At 50.9% G+C, this 21199-nt stretch overlaps 8 protein-coding genes across 8 annotated transcripts; 3 read left to right on the top strand and 5 right to left on the bottom strand.

The window, feature by feature from the left end:
• Nucleotides 1-707: 707 nt before the first annotated feature.
• Nucleotides 708-2516, bottom strand: PV08_09518 (uncharacterized protein; the record flags this gene model as incomplete). The annotated part of the gene is made up of 6 exons (XM_016383835.1): nucleotides 708-785; nucleotides 937-1267; nucleotides 1376-1568; nucleotides 1729-2007; nucleotides 2073-2221; nucleotides 2299-2516. The coding sequence occupies 6 exons, from the start codon at nucleotides 2514-2516 to the stop codon at nucleotides 708-710; spliced, it is 1248 nt and encodes a 415-aa protein (XP_016232458.1).
• A 646-nt stretch (nucleotides 2517-3162) lies between these two features.
• On the bottom strand, nucleotides 3163-4689 carry PV08_09517 (uncharacterized protein; the record flags this gene model as incomplete). Its single annotated transcript, XM_016383834.1, has 1 exon — nucleotides 3163-4689. The coding sequence occupies one exon, from the start codon at nucleotides 4687-4689 to the stop codon at nucleotides 3163-3165; it is 1527 nt and encodes a 508-aa protein (XP_016232457.1).
• Nucleotides 4690-8437: 3748 nt separating this feature from the next.
• PV08_09516 (uncharacterized protein) lies at nucleotides 8438-10172 on the top strand (the record flags this gene model as incomplete). The annotated part of the gene is made up of 4 exons (XM_016383833.1): nucleotides 8438-8716; nucleotides 8781-9100; nucleotides 9179-9891; nucleotides 9952-10172. 4 exons carry the CDS (start codon nucleotides 8438-8440, stop codon nucleotides 10170-10172), a joined length of 1533 nt encoding a protein of 510 aa, XP_016232456.1.
• Nucleotides 10173-11064: 892 nt separating this feature from the next.
• On the bottom strand, nucleotides 11065-11956 carry PV08_09515 (uncharacterized protein; the record flags this gene model as incomplete). Its single annotated transcript, XM_016383832.1, has 3 exons — nucleotides 11065-11254; nucleotides 11332-11632; nucleotides 11707-11956. 3 exons carry the CDS (start codon nucleotides 11954-11956, stop codon nucleotides 11065-11067), a joined length of 741 nt encoding a protein of 246 aa, XP_016232455.1.
• Nucleotides 11957-12486: 530 nt separating this feature from the next.
• On the top strand, nucleotides 12487-14317 carry PV08_09514 (uncharacterized protein; the record flags this gene model as incomplete). Its single annotated transcript, XM_016383831.1, has 4 exons — nucleotides 12487-12903; nucleotides 12966-13132; nucleotides 13202-14073; nucleotides 14148-14317. 4 exons carry the CDS (start codon nucleotides 12487-12489, stop codon nucleotides 14315-14317), a joined length of 1626 nt encoding a protein of 541 aa, XP_016232454.1.
• A 572-nt stretch (nucleotides 14318-14889) lies between these two features.
• On the bottom strand, nucleotides 14890-16951 carry PV08_09513 (uncharacterized protein; the record flags this gene model as incomplete). Its single annotated transcript, XM_016383830.1, has 7 exons — nucleotides 14890-15100; nucleotides 15168-15375; nucleotides 15446-15720; nucleotides 15783-16101; nucleotides 16154-16311; nucleotides 16370-16576; nucleotides 16638-16951. 7 exons carry the CDS (start codon nucleotides 16949-16951, stop codon nucleotides 14890-14892), a joined length of 1692 nt encoding a protein of 563 aa, XP_016232453.1.
• Nucleotides 16952-17962: 1011 nt separating this feature from the next.
• Nucleotides 17963-19075, bottom strand: PV08_09512 (uncharacterized protein; the record flags this gene model as incomplete). The annotated part of the gene is made up of 2 exons (XM_016383829.1): nucleotides 17963-18958; nucleotides 19013-19075. 2 exons carry the CDS (start codon nucleotides 19073-19075, stop codon nucleotides 17963-17965), a joined length of 1059 nt encoding a protein of 352 aa, XP_016232452.1.
• A 519-nt stretch (nucleotides 19076-19594) lies between these two features.
• PV08_09511 (uncharacterized protein) lies at nucleotides 19595-21094 on the top strand (the record flags this gene model as incomplete). The annotated part of the gene is made up of 7 exons (XM_016383828.1): nucleotides 19595-19688; nucleotides 19760-19808; nucleotides 19866-19931; nucleotides 20205-20356; nucleotides 20434-20713; nucleotides 20771-20901; nucleotides 20952-21094. 7 exons carry the CDS (start codon nucleotides 19595-19597, stop codon nucleotides 21092-21094), a joined length of 915 nt encoding a protein of 304 aa, XP_016232451.1.
• Nucleotides 21095-21199: the final 105 nt, after the last annotated feature.

Here is a 21199-nt window from a genome sequence, read left to right as displayed (position 1 = left end):
GGTGGGTTGGAAGCTCTACGCCAACTAGCCGACCTGCCTATATAGTTAGGCCGTGGCCCTCTTTTTTGGTTTGACATTTCGCATTTCGCATTTCGCATTCTGGCATTGGTTCTGGCGCTTTGAGCTCCCAACCACACAACAAGGATCGATCAAGTTTGGGGATATGGATGGATTATCCACTGGGAAGCAATTTTGACTTGGATACAGCTAAAAGGATCAAGTCACTTTCTTTTAGATGCCTAAGGCCAGTCATACCATAATGTGCTGGCGGCACACTTGGTTCGTTAGTTAGCTAGCTGGAGATATGTGTGTGGAGAAGATATGCACCTGACATCTCGGATGCCTTTGTTGATACATAACTGCCGTTATTCACCCGGTAGTTGACGACCAAAAGTGCAACTCGCCAACATGGCTTTTACCTACACGACAGGGTGGTTGCGCAATCTCCAAGTAAAGGTTTGATGCAATCTCCCATTGATGAAGGACCAATCTGTCCCTGCTTCCCGTCACAGATATCTAGCTAGGCACACCTGGCAGATCGATCTCCGTAGCAAGCTGTACAACTCGGGTCGCGAGTCCTTATTTCCCCTGGATCGGAATTCACATTTCCAATGGACTTCAAGAATCTCCACTGATACTTATGGATGTGGAAGCACCAATGTCTTTCGGACACTGTACCCTGCCCTCCAAGCATGCCTGCCTATTCACTACCAGACCTGCTTGATGAAATCGTCCACGTCCTGCAGAAGAGTCTCCGGCTGCTCCATGGCAGCAAAGTGACCGCCCTAAGAATCACAAATGCAATGTCAGTCAACCTTTGCTTGACACCCTCGTCGGCACCACAATCAATCGCACTTGCCGTGACCCACCCGAGGCCAGTGACTACAGCTGACGGGCAACGGGATAATAGTCATGCCCTGTGCACAGCTTACTTACCTTGTCGTGGTTTCTGAACCAGACCAAGTTCCCCGTGGTGGCAGCCCAACTTCTCGGAGTCGGAGCGATCTCTTTCGGAAACCAGGAGAACCCCATGGGCTTGCGACAGTAGTATTCTGGGTTCGCGTGGTTCATATAGCGATCAGGCCCCTTGTTGTAGACCTGTGCGTATGCTTCGTCGTCCCATTTCACAGGGGCGTGGACGACTTCCTGGCGGTAAGGGTAGAGACATCGTGGAAACGTGTCGGTGAGCCAGTACAGCGTGGCGGACGCGAGGATGTCGTCTATCGATGGAGTTGTGTCGGTCCAAGTAAGGAACTTTTCTCCGATCCTGTCGATAGTGGTCGAATTAGGAATGCGTCTCCCGAGCAGCCTCGAGGAGGTTTGGATACCTAAGATCGGTGGACGAGTGCAGGGCTGCGGGTGAGTGTAGACTTACCACGCGAGGAGAGCCAGCGGGCTGGAGGACAGAGTGAAGCCGATTGTTGCGGTGCGTGTGGCATGCTCAAGAGCGTACGCGGAGCCAAATTTGGCGAATTGATCCCCCGTTTCGAGACCTCTCTTTTCAAACTCTTCAAGCGGGAGATTGCCGTGGATGGCTGGGTCTGGGTGCTTGACTATACAAAAGTTGACTGCCTACTGTTAGAATTTTGCACCCGGGAAACAGGGCGCTTTCACTGTCGGGAAATTTGCGTTCAGCTAAAGAGGGGAGGAGTGTCTTACGATGTAGCGCTGTTGAGGCCTGGGTCAGTAAGTTTGATACTTCCGAAACGGGACCTTGATCCAGGCTACACGAACCTTTGCATGAGTCGTACAAGGCACACATGATCCTTGCAGTATAGCTCCCTATGTCTCCACCTTGGAGAACATAGCCTCCCTCGAAACCGAGTCCACACATGAGCTTGTGCAGGAGTCGGGCTGAATCTTCCAGAGTCCAGTCTCTGTCCACCGGCGGAGTCGACGAGAAGGCGTATCCCGGGAGGGAAGGCACAATGACGTGGTAGGGGAGCTCATCGGGAGCATATCGTTCGCGAAGAAGGGACAAGATGCCGAGAAACTCCATGAAATTTCCTATCGTTCCCCCCAGGTTGGCATGATTGGGTTGACACTGGTTTCCTGGCGTCTTCGAAACGTACCTGGCCATCCATGAAGGAACATGAGGGGAGTGGCCCCAGCTTTCTGTGAAAAGAGCCCAGCAAAATGGATTTGGTGTACAGAGCCATCATCGTCGGGAATCTGTGCGATGAAGTTCGGGAAGGAATTGATGCGCGACTCGACCGAACGCCTGTCCAGGAATATTTTCAGCTCGAACTCGGATCGATTGAAGTCTGGTCGTCAAACAGCAGCCCAGGTTTCACTTACCAGTCGAACGTATTCTGCCAGTGGTCCCTCGTCTTGGACATCCAGTCGTAAGTCACGCCAAACCTGCCATTCGCACCGGTGTTCTCGTACGTCCTTGGGCCAAGTTTAGATAGGCGCAAGAGGTCATAAAAGGCCTTGAGGTCGGCTTCGGGCACTTTGACTGTGAATGGAGACACTTTGATGGAAGGTTTGTGTGGGAATATATGGTTGTCGGACATTTTGTACACCTACTGTGGGAATCAATTGTCGTGGATCACCCAACACTATTACCACGACTTTGTGGGTTTAAGTATTATTTATATCTCGCATGTAGGCATACTGTTGAGGAGCCGGTGGCACATTATGTAATCTGGTATACGCGGTACGATGTCGTATATATTTCTGAGAGCCTAGGTTTTGTATAACGGACCAATGCGATCGGAGAAGATCTCGCCCCTGTTGCTGCAGCTCGCGTTCTGCGGGTAAAGTAGACAACGTTGCCGAATCGTGGGCATGTTCCTGGTTGCGTTGATCGAACTGCGATATTATAAATCGTACCGTCGGGGTTCCGAGCCTCATTAGGCCCAGATCATCACACGGGCCAAGTCACGCCGAGTGGTGCATTTAGCTCGAGGCAAGGGTTTGAACTAATACCTCGACTCGCCTCGCCTCGCATTTGCTTCACGAAAGACGGAGTTCGTAGCGCTGGTAGTCCAAGCTCGTCGCGATTTGGACCCAGCAGCCTGGCGAGCATAAGTGGAAGCGAAAACAATAAGCACAATTCCCAAAAGAGAGATCATTCGTCATTCGTCTGGCTCGCATCACAGGAGAGCACGGGATCTGCCTACACCCTCACACTCTCACCCTTGAATGCTCATTTCTTCCTCATACGCTGATTGTCTTGAACACTCCAAGACCACTTCCTCCGGTGACCATAACCGTGCCAGGCATTTGCGGGTGCCAGTGGAGTTCTTTCCCATCTTCGACATGATGGATAAAGAGCAACTGAGGAGGCACCTTTTCGGCGCCTTCTCCCAGTCCTAACCCTGCCTCTCTGCCGTATTCCTCGTCATCCAGTTCAACAGCAAGGTCCCACAAAGTCGCCGTGTTGTCTGCACAGGCCACCGCAACCACGCTGTCGTCCGTGGGGTGCCATTCGATTGAAGTAATTGGCTTCTTGTGGAAGTTGAAATCGGCCACAGGGCTCGGCTTGAGCTGTGGGCTTCCAGATGACTGCGGTTTCCACTGCCTCAGATCCCAAACGGCCCACTGACCGTCATCAGCGCCTGTAGCAAGTAAATGAAAAGTCTGTCGTGACCAAGACATGACGTTGACGTCGGTATTGCTGATCTTGACATCTACAGCGGGTTTTCGACTCTTACTCCGGGCATCCCAGACTTTGACTGTGCCGTCCGAACTGGCGGACGCGAAGACGAATTTCTCGTTTGGCGACCATTGGAGTTCCTCGACTGAACCTGCATGTCCTACGAATGGGCGGTCGTCGGTGGCCCAACCACCGCCCTGGGTCCGCTGCGTGCTGAAGATCTTTCCCGCGTTGTCACCGGTCAAAAGTCGCCCATTGGGATGTAAAGAGCTCGGTGCCCAGTCGAGAGCATAGCCTTCTGTCTTGTGCATGCGTAGGGTACTGAGAGGTTTGGATGCATTTGGGGCGATCGTCGAGCCTGGATTCGACAGAGACTGCAAGTATGGTGTGATGTCGTGTATCAGAATCTGGCCATTCTCGAGTGACGTCGCTGTAAGCGTCTGTGGCATCTGAGTCAGGTCGGGGGATTCGTTCGCAGGCTGAAAACTTCGTATCCTGTTGGTTGTGCTAGGTAGAGGAATGGATCGCGACTCAAGCACTGGATCTGAGGTGACCTCGTCATCCGAATCGTCGTCGTCATCTTCAGAATCCGATGCGTTTCCTCTGTCCATCTTTGCCAGACTGCTCAATCTCAGTATGTATAACTCGTTCTCCTTGGCTCTTGAAGACTCGGCTTGTGTGCCTGCAACTGCGTATACTGTTCGTGGATATTGCTTCCTTTGATCTCCCAGGTTGTCCTTTACGACATCAAAGGATAGACAAGGCCAGGTCGTGGACAGGGTATGAAGCATTTCGTAGGTGGAAGGGTCGGGGCTCAAAGTCATTCCTGGCTGCAATATTGACCGGCCTGGTATGAAGGTCTCCTCGGTTGTGTCCACATCCATGGCATCTTGCGACTGTTCTGCTTCTCTTTCTGCATCTGGCCGACCATCCACACCGGCTTCCATGATTTCGTCCTCCGATTCGAATTCATCTTCGAATTCATCCTCAAAGTCCAGAGCTGGCTCGCCATTGGCATCTGCTTCGGGCCGCTGACCCGCTTTGAGAGATTCCAGGGTTCCCTGGTCGTCTACCGTTCTTTTGGACATGGTGGGGGTCGCGTTCTTGGAGGGTCTGAGGGAGGAGGGATGTACGGCGTGTGAAATGTGTAGCGCAGAGGAATTAATTCTCTCTGCCCTCCCAAATTTCTTTTCTCTTATCTTATCTGAACGTGATCTCCGTAAATGGTTAGCGCTGGCTACTGACTTGGTTGGCGGCAATGGCGGACACGTGACAGCAATGTATACGACGAGGGCCGTGATCCCTGCACACGTTTATTTAAGCACACCATTGTTTGTCAATACATTCATTCATTCCACATCTGGCTTCAAAGGTTCTCCTAAGGTAACAGGTAAAACGCACACACCACCATTTGGGTAGCGTCCATTCTAGGCACCCCTAACTTCGCGATTCATGCCTACTGGGTGCGTATTCCTTACCTAGAGTACAGATAGACGTCTGGTGTAGAGACAATCATAGCATCACTGTGAAATCATCACAACCACAGTGAGTTGTCTAAATTATAGGTGTGAGTGACCTTAATCATAAATGTACTTAAAGTGACCTAAATTCTAGGTGGGAGTTGCCTAAATTATAGGCGTGAGTGGCTGTGTCTTAGGGCTGTGCAAGTGAAAATTGTTCCCGATTGGGGAGGCTACCCGAGTGTGTGCGTTTTACTCACCTCTGTGTGCGTTTTACCTGTTACATTCCACTAACAACCCATTTTCGTATAGATATGAAGAGTTATTGACACTCTGTTTGCAAGGTGGTTTTCGCCTCTGCGCGCCACCAGAAAGACCTCGGTTCTGAGTCCATACTTGTCCCTCGAAAGACTTATCGTTGTCGTCGTTGGTTCTCAAGCAGAGAGGCTGGTGGTATCTTAGGATATTTGTGACTGGGGTTTATGCGAAGTCCAAGGCCACTACAGCCCGTCCGTTGAGGCGCACCTGAGGCCCAAAAACATTCAGGTCGCCTGCTAGCAACCCAAGGCAAAACTCATACACGAAAATGTTTGGGAGGATTTCGGATGCTGCCATGTCAATGTTTCCGAGCGAGGTAGCTAGATCTGCAGGCTGGTTGTTCTGACCGTTATAAATATTTAAACCTGGGGTGTCGTTTTGCCGCGCTGGCTCACAAGCGGCGTAGCTGCAGCTGTGCTTAGGTCGTTCATATGTCCAGAGATTAAATGCTCCTTTCGTCTGAGCCTCCTCTGTCACATTCTTTAGCTTGCGTCAACAATGTCGCCATTTTCTGCATTCTGACGATCCATTCTTCTTATCGATGATGGCAGAAGTCGCTGGTGGCTTGCGGGTAGAATACAGGAATCGGAGAGTCTGGTTGATGCGGAAAAAGGGCGTCAAATCCTTTCTCGGGAGGGTTTCATATACTTTGTTAGTCTCCATGTGTCGATTATGTATTCAGATAATCATGAGCTAAACTGTATACGGAGATTTTAGTGATCCGGTTCTAACTTCAGAAATGTCCAAAATTCATCTTACTTCCCAGTTTTCTTCCCGAGCTTTTAAATTTGCCATGTGACTCCGTCAATAACTACGAGTAATTTATATCTCCCACTTCCTCCGAGAACCAAAGATGAGATGAATGAGTTGTTCCCTCTCGACTACCTCCGCCAGCCCCTCGAGCAGGAACTTGTTTCAACGTATTACGCGGGACGGGCCCACCACTTCTAGTGAATTGCAGACCAGCATTCAACGGCTATCTCAAAGTGCGAAATTATCCTTCTAGCGTTACTATAATAGACTTGAACGGGAGGTATATGGACTAGTCCTCGTCGGAGGACCTCTCACCCATATCTGAGAGGATCGTGGAATTTTTATTCTTGCGGCTGGCGCGCCCATTCGTCTTCTCTGCTTCCACAGAGACAAACAGAAGGGGCATCTTCATCACCGGAGTGGCTGCGAACCGAAGAGAATGACGGGCGAGTGTTGGTCGTGTGGGGCGTGGTGGAGGAGTAATTATTCTTGTCATCGTCGATTTTGTTGGTGTAGATATATATTGAACTTCATCGTCTTCTTTCTCTTCGTTGGTGGCGGCGATAGCGATAGCGACGACGACACGCCCTTGTTAAGTTGTAAAAGTGACTCAGACTTTGAGCCACCAAGGGGCATCATCAGTTCTGGTGATGATGACGAAGACGGTAGTCACCATTCTTCCACGGTGCTCTCCAGTGGTGGTTGTGGTTGCAGAGAGGGATGCTGTTGTTATTAATTTCGGTCAGTTTGATATGAGTGGCAGAGCGACTCACCTTCAGCCTCCCAGAGTTAGAGAGGCACTCTCCAGCCCAAGCCATTCCTATCGGTTTAGTTCCCCATCCAGTCGCTATGCTGTGTTAGCTAATATATTGTGTACAGTGAAACGTCAAGTTACTCGCCGAGCCAGCGTCGACTCTGACTTGCAAGTGACAATCAAGCTCTCACAGCTTCAGAAGTACTGCAGAGATACTAACGCAGTCCACAGAATTACGTCAACGCTACTGCTTCCGATCTCGTTCTGCGGGAGATGGAAATCACTTCGCCTTGAGCATCTCAATGCAACAGCGGAGGAGTTTCAATGGGGGATATCAATAACGAGCTTTACGATGAGTCTGTCGGTACAAGGGTCTGTCAGTAACCCTCTCTGGGCAGAAAAGGCGAGCTGCGAGACTCGAGCGCGTAATGCTTACGCTTGGCCCACACATTGTTTGACTCCAAGCTCTTGACAAATCCGTTTCTTTTCTTTCCAAGTTCGTGGCTAGGACTTTGAGCTGTTGCGGGCTGAGCAGTGCCATGGCAGTAAACACGCTGTGGATTGATTGTAAACGCATGTCGATAGACTGATCAACGATCCCATGCTTTCGGGAGAATTCGTCGGCTTTTGAGCTCGAACATCGCAATGACCGGTCGGGGTTTTTCTATCGTGCGGCTGTGATCCAAAAGCCCTCCGGAGGAGTACTGATTGTCGTTGCAACCAATTACGCTCAGTGGATTTACCGTTCAGATATGATGATTACAGTCCACCCTTCTGCGATCTAGAGCAGTCGAGATTGGCAGACGCAACAGTGGAGGAAGATAGCTTTCGTATAGTGATCACTTGGCTTCGGCACGAAGAACTCAGACTGCCGTCTGTCGAGTGCAAATCCAGTCAAGATGATACGGCAGGCCCGTCGACGCATAGTCTCATCAGTTTTCTATACTGTCTGCCAAGTCGTTATTCCCGGTTCCGCGCCGACCATCTATTCTGATTGGTGAAGTAACTAGTATGTCAGTGGTGTTCTCCACTTGGCGGCCCCGTGTCAGCTAATTAGGAATTGCCTTATCTTGAGATAAGTCTGAGTGATTGATAGTACTCCACGGTTGTAGAAGTTCCCCAGATTTCCCTTGGGTTTCCACACCTCGTTGCGTGTCAGTGACGGTTCGACAATCTCATAAGATAACCGAGAGTTTTGGGCTATCTGCTGAAGGGCATACATCACAGAAACAAACTCCCCACTCTCCATGAAGCTGACTATCTTGTAGCAGTGGGTGCGTGCTGAGAGAGAGCTGGAGCTTCTCAAGCTCGCTTTGATTTTATCACTTGATATCAGGATCCGAACAGTGTCGAGCTCCCCTTCACCGTACTAGTCCTGTTCGAGCACTGCCTCGGTGTAACGCATATAATATATATTCGAGGACAACAGTCTCTCCGTACAGGGTTCTATCCCTTATAACGTATGTGCGTGACCTTTGTTTGTCTGCTCTTTTGTCTACATCTTCAACTGCCCCAGCGCGAAGGTAAAGACCATCTTACCATCTTACCATCATGGACCGAAGCGAAGCCGAGAAAGGGCGGGATGTCATCGAAGCGCGCAGTGCAGCTCCGAGTCAAGACGTTGGCCACGGAAGTTTGTCAGAGAAATATGAGGTCGACACCCTCCACAATGACGAGGCCATGAAGGTGCTGGCCACGTACCAAGGCAACCCGGCTTGGGACACCCAGGAGGAAAAGAAGGTCAGGATCAAGATCGACAGGCGGCTGCTGCCAATTCTGGCCGTTACGTATGGTCTTCAATATTACGACAAGACGATGATTGGGCAGGCGGTAAGCTCTCCCACGAATTGTCCTTGCCACGAAGGAGACACTCACTTGCGTCGTTTTCTCACAGGCACTCTTCGGGCTTCGAACTGATCTTGGCCTGACGACGGGGAATCGATACTCTATGTCATCGGCCATCTTCTATCTAGGCTTCGTCGGCGGATCGTATCCAGCTGCTCAATTAGCCCAGCGATTCCCCATCGAGAGAGTTGCTGGCGGGCTGGTCCTTCTCTGGGGCATCTGCTTCGTCTTGACAGCTGCGTGTTTCAGCTGGCAGACGTTCTACGTCCAGCGGTTCTTTCTGGGTTTCTTGGAAGCTGGAGTGAGCCCAATCTTCATGCTCGTGGTGGGCCAATTCTACAAAAAGAACGAGCAATCCTTCAGGATGGGGTAAGTTCTTAAAGATGTGATCATACATGCTACTCCTGCCAAAAGAAGCCACCGCTTACTGATTACTCCCCCAAAAAGTGTTTGGTACGCTGCATCAGGCTTCATAACGCTCGTGTCTCCTCTGGTAAACTACGGTCTTGGTCATATCCAAGGTTCGCTATCTCCTTGGAGATATATGTACATTGTGGGCGGACTAATCACAGTCCTATGGTCTGTTGTCATCTACTTCTTTATGCCACCTGATCCGATTCGCGCCAAAGGTTTCGACGAGCGTGAGAGATATATCGCCGTTGCTCGCCTTCGAACCAACAACAGTGGAGTGCGCAACACACACTTCAAAATCCAACATGTCCTGGAACTGTTTCTTGATGAGAAGTTCTGGCTTATATTTGCTCAAGCATACTTGAGCATGATTGCTTCAGGACCGGTCAACACATTTATGCCTATTATCATTTCTGGATTTGGCTTCAACACCCTCAACAGTCTACTGCTAAACATCCCTGCCGGAGCCGCTGGCGCCATACTCATCCTCGGGGCGACGTACACAAGCTACAAATTCCGTAACATGAGGACAATTGCAATTTTTGTCGCTGAGCTCTTTGTTATCATGGCCTCGGTGCTTTTGTGGAAGCTCCCTCGGGATTCAAAAGGCGGCCTCCTCTTCGCGGTGTACATGATGACAGCATACAGTGCTGGATGGGGTGTCATTATGGGATTGTCAATTGCCAACTCGGCTGGGTATACCAAGCGAGTTGTAAGCTCAAGCGCTATTCATGTCGGCTACTGTCTTGGTGAGTCTCAACCACGCTAAGTTAATGTCAGCTGCGACTGCTCTCTGACCTATCTTCTAGGCCAATTTACGGCACCTCTTTTGTTCAAGCCTAAAGATGCTCCGGAGTATGCTCCAGGTTTCATCGCAGTTCTTGTAACTGCCGCGGCATCAGCAGGTCTAAACCTACTCTACCGTTTCGTCTGTGTCTGGCAAAACAAACGGCGAGATCGTGCCGGCATTCTCGAGGCCTTTGATCACGCTTACGAAGATGATGTGACTGATAAAAAGGTATGCGTATAGCAAAAAACATCTTCCTTCTCATACACAGCCCGTAACTTGCGATTTGCTAACTTGGAACCAATATATAGAACCCTCAATTCAGATATGTCTACTAGTCTTGGCTAGCCCGTACCAATCTCTAAGAACAAATCGCCCAACCTGTGGAAGTGACAGTTGCTGGCCCAAGTCACAGGCTGCTAAGTGCGTGTTGGTTTTGCAAACGGCTCTCACGGAGGATCGCGGCTGGTATACTGATTGTTCTTGTTTCGTTTCATCTGCCGTCGTTCAACGTGTCATAGCAATGGGAATGTTGTCTCCACCGCCCACCAGAGGGGCCAGGTCGCATCATGTTCCATAGAATGAATGTATTGTCGTTCGAGAGCAGTTTTATAAACATAGTAAATATGTTGATGCACGAATTTTACCTCCCCCTTCAACCATCTTCACCTGGGACGGGGAGCCTGCTAGTATGAAAGATGAGCCACTTGACCCATTTTGCGGCGGTGAACGACTTGATCCATTGCTGAAACTAATCCACGCTCTCCATCTTTGAAATATGTAAATACTGACCAGAGTGATTCTTGTACATTTCTCGACATCCCCACTACTGTCTTTAATGACGATCACTACGACTGCGGATGTTGTGAACTGACACTTGTCACCCGAGAAGGGACCAGTGCGGCCCAAGAAGTCTTTGCAGTCTGCATATTTACGTCCGGTTTGCGGGATCACAATGGTCCATCCGACTGTATGTAACAGCACATTCCAAAGTCGCCCACGGCGAGTGAAAAGGGTCATTGGTGACGGTGGGCCCTGCTGCAGGGTCGTTCAGTTGTCGAGGCTATGACCTATGGAGTCAAACGCGGCCTGCATCAATATCGACGACCTGAAGTGTGTCAGCTTCCCCCTGTCGCTATACTCGGTGGAGCCTAGCCAAATAGCATACCGACGAGGTAATGAAAGAACTCTTGTCGCTGAGTAGGAAGAGTATAACGTTGGCCATTTCGACAGGATCGGCTAGACGTCCGAGCACGTTGGCTTTTCTCCATTCGTCACGAATGGACTCTGGAACACGGCCGACCATAGGGGTGTCTGTGATACCACTGTGGTCTGCAGTTAGATAGATGCCATGCTCACCACTGGCGGCAGGTAAGTAACCGAGTACCGAGTAAGTACTTACGGTGCAATTGCATTGACTCGAACCCCATGAGGGCCCATCTCCCTTGCAACAGACTTGGTCAGACCACTGACTGCCGCCTTGCTGGCAGAGTAGGCCGCGTTGCCAGGTGATCCAATCCTGGCTCCGATGCTAGAAGCATTGACAATCGAAGCTCCTTTGGGATTCCTGTGCTGTAGTTGGGCGCGTAAAGCGTTTTTAACTCCCCCCAAATTAATCCGGATCACTCTGTCCCAGTCCTCGTCGGTTTCCTGCTCCAGGTTGACTGTTCCTCCCCCAGAGATACCGGCTAGATTGGCACCACCTTGATTGAACAGATTGATCAGCTGCTGTCCGAACAATGAAGCGGTACCTGGTGCTCCATTTGGGTTGACGTACCATCGATTGGGCCAAAGGCATCTACAACAGCCTTGGTAGCTGAGTTGACTTCTTCCGAAGAGCTTACATCCACTTTTATAGCGAGAGCTGAGCCTCCGGAGGCCTTTATTTCGGCCTCGACATCGAATATGCTCGAGTCGATATCGAAAAGCGCGACTTTGGCCTTTTCTGCTCCCAGAAGGAGAGCCGTGGCCCTTCCAATCCCACTTCCCGCCCCGGTCACAATTATGACTTTGTTCGCGACGGACATCTTTCTTCAGCTCTTCACTATGATAGCCTCTGGCCGCGGGACAGGATCTGTTAGGGGCCGGTAGCCATACTTTAAGGAAAGCCGCGGTAATGGCAGGGCCTTGCTTCCCCCACTATTCTAAGCGTGTATTGTGGTATATCGCCAGCATATGGTGTCCTTGCTATCCATCAAAAAGCCGGCGGGCCTAATACCCGGGGACGTGGGTCCTGGTGATAGGCGACGGGTTCGGGGCAATGGTTACAAGGTCCGAAGCCCGAAGCGCCTGATTGTCCGAGAAGTTTTGGCACCACCCTTTAGGCTTCATTAGGCACCCAAAAGGAAGGTCCAGATAAGAAGTCCCAGGGCATCCCCCACCCCTTGAGAACTCTGAGCCCAAAAGGAGCTCATTTGAAGACCCCCCTCGCTACTATTGTTGACCATTGTGAAATATCCTGGAGTTCATATTCGACCCTCTTGTGTATATATCCTGATTTCCCTGGCTTCCAAGATTTCTTGTCCAAGACGGACAAAGATTAGCTATTCCGATCAACATGGCGACGAACGTGACGACCACTGTATCGTCCCCTGTGGACACGGGCAGCACAAAGATTACCATCTATACCATTGGAGCCTTCGTGGCGCTGACCGCCTGGTTGATTCTCAAAGACCGATCTCTGAATCTACCCGATGGGCCTCGGGGCCTTCCCCTGGTGGGCAACATGTTCTCCATGAACGACGGCACGTTACTGCACCTCAAGCTCACCGAATGGTCTCGTCAGTACGGAGACTTTTACTGCTACATGCTTGGTCGAGCGCCTGTTGTTGTGCTTAACAGCCCCCAGACCATCAGCGACCTTTTTGTGAAACGCGGAAACAAGTATTCTTCGAGACCGAGGGTTTCGAACCAGGCGAGCATCATCACGCAAGACGCACGTATTGTGGCGATCCCATACGGAGAGCAGTGGCGGGTAAGTCTGATATTCCCTGCCGGCTTTTGCTTGTCTGCCATTCATAACGCGGCCATATATAGAAACACAGGAAAGCGTTCCACGAGCTTCTCAACATGCAAAACGCAAAGATGTTTCTCCCTTACCAGGAATACGAGAGCAGACGAACGTTGAAGAATTTGCTCGAGGCGCCGACTGGGTTTTGGCGAGAAGTAACCAGATATTCGGCAAGTGTGACTTTCTCCCTGCTGTAAGTGTGTCCGACAAGGCTCCTTCGCGAGAGAACCCATTTGACTAACTACCTATGTGATACCATCAGCCTAGGATGTCGCTTTGATTCTGCCGATACGTTGATCCCCCAAGAGATCAACAAAAGAATGTTGAAAATGTTCAAGGCCATCCGACCAGGGGCCTGGCTTGTTGACTGGCTCCCATTCCTCGACTGTCTCCCCGACGCACTGGCCCCGTGGCGCAAATCCGCCGTCGACCTTCGAACCTCGATCATGCAATTCTTCCTCGTCTTCTACAATGTCATGAAGGAGAGGGTTCGCAACGGAACCGCCCCCGACTGTTTCTTGGCCCGCCTCCTGGAGCAAGAGGGCTCGGTATTTGATGAATCGGAACCGCCCCATATGATTGGAACGACCATGGCAGCCGGGACAGACACCACCGCGACCACTCTTCAGTTCTTTTTCAAGGCGGCTATCCTCTTCCCCGACGCGATCAAAAAGGCACAAGAGGAGATCGATCAAGTTGTGGGACCACACCGCCTTCCAGGCTGGGAAGACCGAAAGAATCTTCCGTACATCGAGGCCGCGATCAATGAGACGCACCGATGGGCCACAGCCACGCCGCTGGCTTTCATCCACGCCACGAGCGAAGCGGACGTGTATCGTGGGAAGGACATTCCCGGCGGTACGATTGTGTACAGCAACATCTACGCCGTGCACAACGACCCCAACGTCTTCGCGAGGCCCGAAGAGTGGATCCCGGAAAGATATCTGCCCGCCTCGGACAACAGAGCAGCCCCCGAAGCGAACCATGCGGGCACACACTACGCTTTCGGAGCGGGTCGTCGAGAGTGCCCTGGTAGGCATGTGGCAGATGCAAGCCTCTACATTGTGATTAGCCGTATGTTGTGGGCGTTTGACATCGTGGGAAATCCAAAGAAGCCGCCCCAGCCGGGTTACTGTAAGTCATCTATAATATATAGAGCGCTCCGACCCTCAGATTGTACGACCGATGAGCTGACCCTCCGTCTCTAGCGGGAGCGTTCCCTGTGTTTGGCCCTGTGGAGTTTGAAGCGACTGTCAAACCACGCAGCGATGCCGCTGCTCGTTTGGTCCGTAATGAAGCAGAAATCAATCGTCCAGCAGACATGGAAGATTCAACGGTCTACGACGACCTTGTTGCTAAATTGCCGCCCTTGCCCTAGTCTGTCAGCCAAGCCACAACTGTAGCTATAGCAAGAACTCCATATAGGAGGATGAGGTAGATATGAATTCCAATCACACCATTAAGGTACTTGATCAATATTTCTATCACCTCGAGCACAAGAGAAGTATTCTATAGCGTGAACTGAGGCAAGAAGTGTAGGTTGGAAGGCCAACTTCCCTTATCATAGAGAGAGAGAGAGAGAGAGAGCTACGTGAACCTACCTTGATTCAGACATGGGCTGATAGACTGAGATTAAGCCTTCCTGGACTCGCAAAAACCCACTTTTGTAGGAAGTCATCGAATCTGATGGTCGTTCTTTAGGCCTGGCTAACGTACTTTTTTTCCCATGCTACTCAGTAGTTCTATGTCATTCGTTCGAAAGTATATGAGTTGGCGCATGAGAACCTTACAAGCTCGAGGTTCTTAGCAATTCCACAGTTCGAGAAACTGTTATGCTTTCCTATAGTCTGCTTCCCACTCCAGTACATTGCAGTTCCCCGAATACGCTTCTGCGAAAACCAGAGCAAGACTTGGCCCTTCTGATACAACTCACATCGACTTCAGGAAAATCTACGCTCCTGGTTCTGTGAGATGTGTAGCCATGTCGGCACCTTCGACCTCCCTTATAGTTCTTCCCATCCCGAAATACGTGAAGCGGTTCGGCGTACAGTAAGTCAAGTGGTAGTCCTCGTATCGAGGCTCCTTGAGAACCTCGTTGAAATGCCAGGTCGAACCTACCGACGGCCCAATGACCGGACCGTCCACTTTTCCGTTTTTAAACCTATAAACCAGCCCGTGTCAGCAGAGGGTCATTCGAAAATCCAAAAGCAGAGACGGCCAAGACTAACCAACTGCGACATGTACTGCTCCACACCATTTCTTCCATGATTGCGTTTCTGTACTCGATGAAGTCTCGCATAGCCTCTTCCGTGGGTTCCATGCTGGACACATTCTCGGTCTGCATCTTCACTATACACTTGAATGCATAGTCAATTTCAGTCTCTACTCCCGAGATCAACGAGCCGTTCGCAATGGGGCTGTTGGGACCGCCAGTGACTACGAGAAAAAGATTTACCCGGTTAGGACACATGGTTGAGTTCCTTCCAAGAATCTGACAAGGACTTACTGAAGTAGTTGGGAAATCCGGGCGCCGCAACAGAAAGATAATGCAGGGGTTCATCTTTCCAATATTCGGACAGATTTCGACCATTTCGACCAATGATTGGGAAAGGAGGACGATGCGAGCAATCGAAGCCCGTGGCACAGACGATGGCATCCAGGTCAAAGTGCCTGCCGTCGATGAGGTCGATACCGGTCTCGGTTACCTTGTCAATTTCACAAGTAACGACGGTGACATTGGGCTCCAGCAGCGACTCGAGGTAGCCCTCACCTGGGGTGAATCTGACAGAGGTTTAGCATGTAAAACAACGCAGCGCCGTCTGCAGCATTTTCTCGAATTTTACCTTCTGCAACCGACATGAAATTTCGGGATCAGTTTTTCACACAACTCTTCGTTGCCATTGAGGCGTTGCCTCATCAACTCTGCATATTTGGCAAACACCTGCTTCTGCATGTCGGAATTCTTGTAGTACAGAGGATAAGTCGCGCTGCCGAAATTCTGCACCTTTTTACGATATTCCAGAAAGTATTTCTTGTCCGTTTTGAATCTGTCCATTTCTTCCCGGGTATATACCGTAGCTCGCCCGTCTGAGGCCAATCCCTGACTGAACTCCGGGGTGATCCAGTTAGGAGACCTGTTGAAGCTCACGACAGACTTGCACACTGTTGACGAATCAGAAAAATGATTGAGCTTGATAGTAGGGCTAAGGCTTACCTTTCTGCATCTTGGGAACGATTTGAATACCAGATGATCCGGCCCCAATCACGGCGACGGTTTTGCCAGTGTAGTCCCAATCGCTGTCCCATCGAGCAGAATGCAGGAGTTTCCCTTTGAAGTCATGCAAGCCTCGAATGTCGGGCCACTTCCAATTACTGTGAAGGAACACTTAGCCACGCATAGAAAGTGAGGGTTGGTGGACCTTTTCCATACTTGAGGACTCCATTGCAGTTGAGAAGCACGTGGCAGAAGTCTTCGATCACGGTGCCCTCTTGGTTCTCAACCTTGACGTGCCAGCCCTTCTCGGACTCGGACCATCGAGCTTCGACGACACGGTGTTGAAGTTTGATGTACTTCATGCAGTTCCACTTTATCGCGCAACTTTTGTAATAGGCAAAGATCTCTGGACGTTCAACGTAGCTAGGGGGTTTCAGGGTCAGAAAACGCTCAGCCCATCTGGAGATAGCTTTCCAATACTCACAATCGGGACCAGTTGGGATTTCCTTCCCACGAATACGTATAACCGTGGGCTGGGATGTCACAAGCGCATCCGGGATATCGATTTTCGTACCAAGTACCCCCAACGTCGTCGTTCTTCTCGTAGATGATGATTTCGACATTCTCAAGATCCCTTTGGTACTTGTATGCCGCTGCAATACCTGAAAGACCGGCGCCTATGCAGATCAACCGTAATTTGCGCTTCGTGTGCAGAGGTTGGTTAAGCAGCACAACTCCACTGGTGCTGACAACGGGTTCTGCTGTCCCATTCGTTCTTGCGAAGCCGTCAAGAACCATTGTGGTGGTTTAATGATGAGATGCACTGTATTGTGAGACTGTACCGTAAAAATCTCTCACTAAACTGAACAAGAGCTTTCTATTTCATTCACGGTCCCGGATATTAATGACTGTCTGATACAACGATACAACGCCAATTCGTGCCCGTGACTCACTACTAAGGATGGGTTAGCAGTCCATCCGCCTTCGTCAGCATATCAACGATATCCGGAACAAGGATGGGGTGCATCAGCACCCGAGACTCCTTGACTCCATCCTCTATTGACTGTCTTGCAAAGGCCGCAGAACTTCTGGCTATCAGGCCAAAGGATGGGGACTGACGGTAGGCGGAATCTGATAGGGAGGTGTATGGGAGCAGAGTACCAAAGCCAGTCGAGAGCATAGGGTCCACCCGAATGCTCTTCGTCCAATGCGGTGCCACGCTCGGGGCGGAGTCGGGATTAAGACTGGCACCTTCTCCACAAACTTCTCCAGGTGGCGAGCCCGCCAGAAGCCATCGAATAGTGAGTGTACAGTGTCAAGTATTGCCAAGTTGGACTCTGCGATAACAATCATCTCCCGAAGAATGGGGCTCCAAGGATCGTAGCAGACCGGGACATTCGAGATTGCTCTCTGGACTGGCGCTCCAGGCGGAGCTGCGGAACCAATTCTCACTAAAAACGAGGCAGAGACTTTCCGACTGCCTTCATTCCACTTTGCTATCTTTACCGAGGAATGTAAGCGGTTGTACGTTATCGCTGATGTGAGGATTCTTGGGAATATCACGGGCTCTGGCATGCCTCTGATTTCCGATACTCCTCGACGAACTTTGGACGATTTCTCCCAGAGGTTCTAGACGCGCCTTTAGTTGGCGTAGTGAGCTAACACAATTCCAATCGGCGAACAAACTGGCACAACCGGAAGCACGAGCAATGACGATAATGTGACAATGAGTGTATCTCTACCTGCCTGCTCTTTTGATTCTAGCTACCTGGCAGCATGACGATTGAGTCAAGTCGATGGTGCCGCTGTCTATGCCACAGCGGCGATAGGCGTTGTCTGTGCTTGAGCATAATCCGGATTTCTACCAAGTAGCCAGCCCATACCTTCAATCTGCTCCCTTCGGAACTTCTCGCTGCCCTTCAAGAATGGAAAGAATGCCCAATGGGCATGTGGGAGACCGGGGTAGAGATAGAACTTGGTCTGGATGCTGTATTCTTCTCGCAGGACACGTTCGTAGATGAGACTATCGTCGCGCAGAGGGTCCATTCCGTCGATTTGGAAAAGTGTACGCGGAAGGTCTTGATGTCCACGAGGGTGGTTGAACGAGGCGTATAGTACACCGTCATCATCGTTTGGGGCGTATGCGCTCATAAACATGTCGAGTGCAGCGACAGGTAGAACTGGTGCTTTTCTGTTCTGCTCAAAAGACAGAAACCAGTCCTTGTATTTGTCTGGAACCTTTGAAGGAGGGAGGAGCGTCGGGACTGCGAGATACTGGCCAGTCAGAGGCGGAAAAAGTTTCTCGTCGCGGGCTAGATGAGCAACGACGGCTGCGAGGTTTGCACCAGATGAAGTTCCGCCCACGACGAAGCCCGCTGATGTATCTGCACCCCAAGATTTCGCATTGGCTGCAGCCCATCTCAGCGCATCCCAGGCATCCTTGGGTGCATGGGGGAATTGGAACTCTGGTGCAAGTCTGTACGCAGCGGAAATACAAGTGGCTCCAAAGGCTAAAACGAAGTTACGCGCTGTTTGCTCTTCGCCTTCAGGTTCCCCAGTGCAAAAGCCACCACCATGGAAGAGAACGATAAGTGGACTGCCGCTGGACGGTTGAGTTGCTGGTTGATATAGTTTGGCACGGAGCTTGCTCCCGTCCTCGGTAATGTACTGTAGTTCGGTCTGCTTGACGCCAGCCGGTGGGAGACCCAAGACCTTTCTGCTGGCTTCATTGCGCTGGAGGGAGTTTTGTTTGAAAGCGACAATGTCGCTGAAGTTGGGAGCCGGTAGATTCGCTTTTGCGAGAAACTATAGAGTGTCTGTGAGATGTGAAGTTGAGGCCTAAAACCCTTGCAGACTGACCTCATGTAACTCTGGGTCAACTTTCGCCGTGGCCAGAACCGACAGCCTATCTTGGTATGACATGTCTCAGGGCTTGTCAACTGATGACTGTAAGCTTAGTGAGAAAGAGTTCTGCACCGGAAATTTTGCCTGGCTGTTATTGACCTCGTCGGACCAGGGGATCGTTGCCAACGTCAGAGAGCAGGCTGAAAGAGCTTTGGTTGCGAGACTGAGGGTAGACAGGCGAATTGGATCAGGACACCGGTGGTAAATGAACAACTGTGATCTGGGACCTCACTTTTGATGGTCTCACAACCACGTTCTTGCCTTTGACGCGATGGAGGTTGAAAGCCTGAACCCTGAATGCCGCCCCACCCAGGTACATGGGGGACGCGCATTGCTCCCCCACCACTTCTTCACCCGAGTGATACTGCAGCAGTCGAACAGTCTAATGTGGAAGTGCCGATGACTCACATCTTCCATGCCTTAAACACATGAAAAGGACGCTTCTGGGGAAAGAGGTGGAGACCGACTCTGAAACTCTCTCTGGTCTCTTTCGTAGTCGCAGCCTGGTTCGATTCGAAGTTCCAAGCAAGGTTGAAAATGGCTTTCTCGGCCTATACTAATAAGCCAGTCGATACTTCGGTCAGGGTGGACATCACGACACTTGGAGACAAAAGTGTGGTCATTACGGGAGGTGAGCACAGCCGTAGTCGGTGGCCTCCAGGGCTTCTACTCGCATAGAGACTGATCCGACTTTGAGTATAGGTGCTAGTGGTTTTGGCGAGAATCACGCTCGTGCGTTTGCCGCGGCAGGGTAAGGGGCGATCCAAAACAGCGTGGCTGCGCGTGCTCAGGAACATGCCTTGTGTAGGGCGTTTGTGACCATCGGCGATATCAATGAGGATAAAGGCCGCAAGCTGGTTGCGGAGCTCGGACGGTGAGTGTTCAATCCTTGCGCCTGCGGGTTCGCGCCTGCGGGTTCATCAGCGAAAAGATTTCGTGGCAAAACAGTGTGCAATGGGTGTTTGGAGATAGGGGACGTATTCCATCACAAGGTGTTGTTTATGGCTTCACTACAATGTCACCGTGTCTATGTTTGTCAGATCCTACGGTACCTTTCGCTTACTCTTGGTATCTAAACGAACTGGATGCACACAGGTCGATCTCATCAGCAGAGATGGTATCAATGGTGCTGACCGCAAGCCGCTAGCAATGCTCAATTCATCAAGGTCGATGCAAACTCCTGGGAAGATCAGTTGCATATGTTCAAGCAGGGCGTTGCCAACTCGCCTGCGAAGAGCATTGATATTGTCGTCATCAACGCAGGGATCGCTGGGCCAGACGAAATATTTGCAATGGAAGGTCTGCTGCCCATCTCCCCTTGTCCATCGATACCACATCCACCGCTGTGTCTCACTAGCTGACCGTAATCACCGCAGATCCTGCAGCCGAACCCACTAAGCCGACTCTGGCGATGCTGAACCTGAACCTGATCGCTTCTATTTACACATTCAAACTAGCTCAACATTATCTCCGCCTCCACCCCGTAGGACCTGCTCGAGACCGGTGCATCATCATCAAGGGTAGCATTGCCGCCTACCTTGACCAGCCTGGGTCTTTCTTGTATCAAACATCCAAGTTTGGCCTCCGAGGCCTCGTGTCGTGTGCAAGGCGCACTTCCTGGGCAGAGGGAATCAGAGTAAATAGCATCGGACCCTGGTAAGGGTGCACCACAACAGTCCCCATAGATGAAGCTGATAATACCTGCTGTGCAAGGTATACCAAGACCTCGCTGATGAAACCCCACATCGTCGACATTCTGATCTCAAAAGGGGTCGAATTTGCAGACATCGCTGATTGTACAACGGCTGTGTTGAGGGTCGCCTGTGATAAGACCATCCATGGTAGTGACCCCGCAAACAGTCTCGAGGAGCACTTGCTGATTTGGTTGACACAGGCCGGTCTCTGGCAGTGTTGCCGCGTTCATTGGCGCCCAACGGCTACATCGACACAGAGTTGGATGACTTCGAAAAAGAGCCCTGGAAACCCCTTCAGAGGGTTATGCTAGAGGCCTCTATTCGTGCGGTGCCTGGTCGTTGACGTGGGCGGAGCCACTATTGTCGACGAGAGATCAGGATAGGTCGCCTCGCAGACATGCTCGTTCGGGAGTGATTTGCCTGCCTGATCAGCGAAGACAAGCTCTGA

The sequence above is a fragment of the Exophiala spinifera genome, assembly GCF_000836115.1.
Source record: "Exophiala spinifera strain CBS 89968 unplaced genomic scaffold supercont1.7, whole genome shotgun sequence".
NCBI lineage: Eukaryota > Fungi > Ascomycota > Eurotiomycetes > Chaetothyriales > Herpotrichiellaceae > Exophiala > Exophiala spinifera.
The sequence above is the reverse complement of the archived record's forward strand: the minus strand, read 5'-3'. Positions and strand labels throughout refer to the sequence as shown.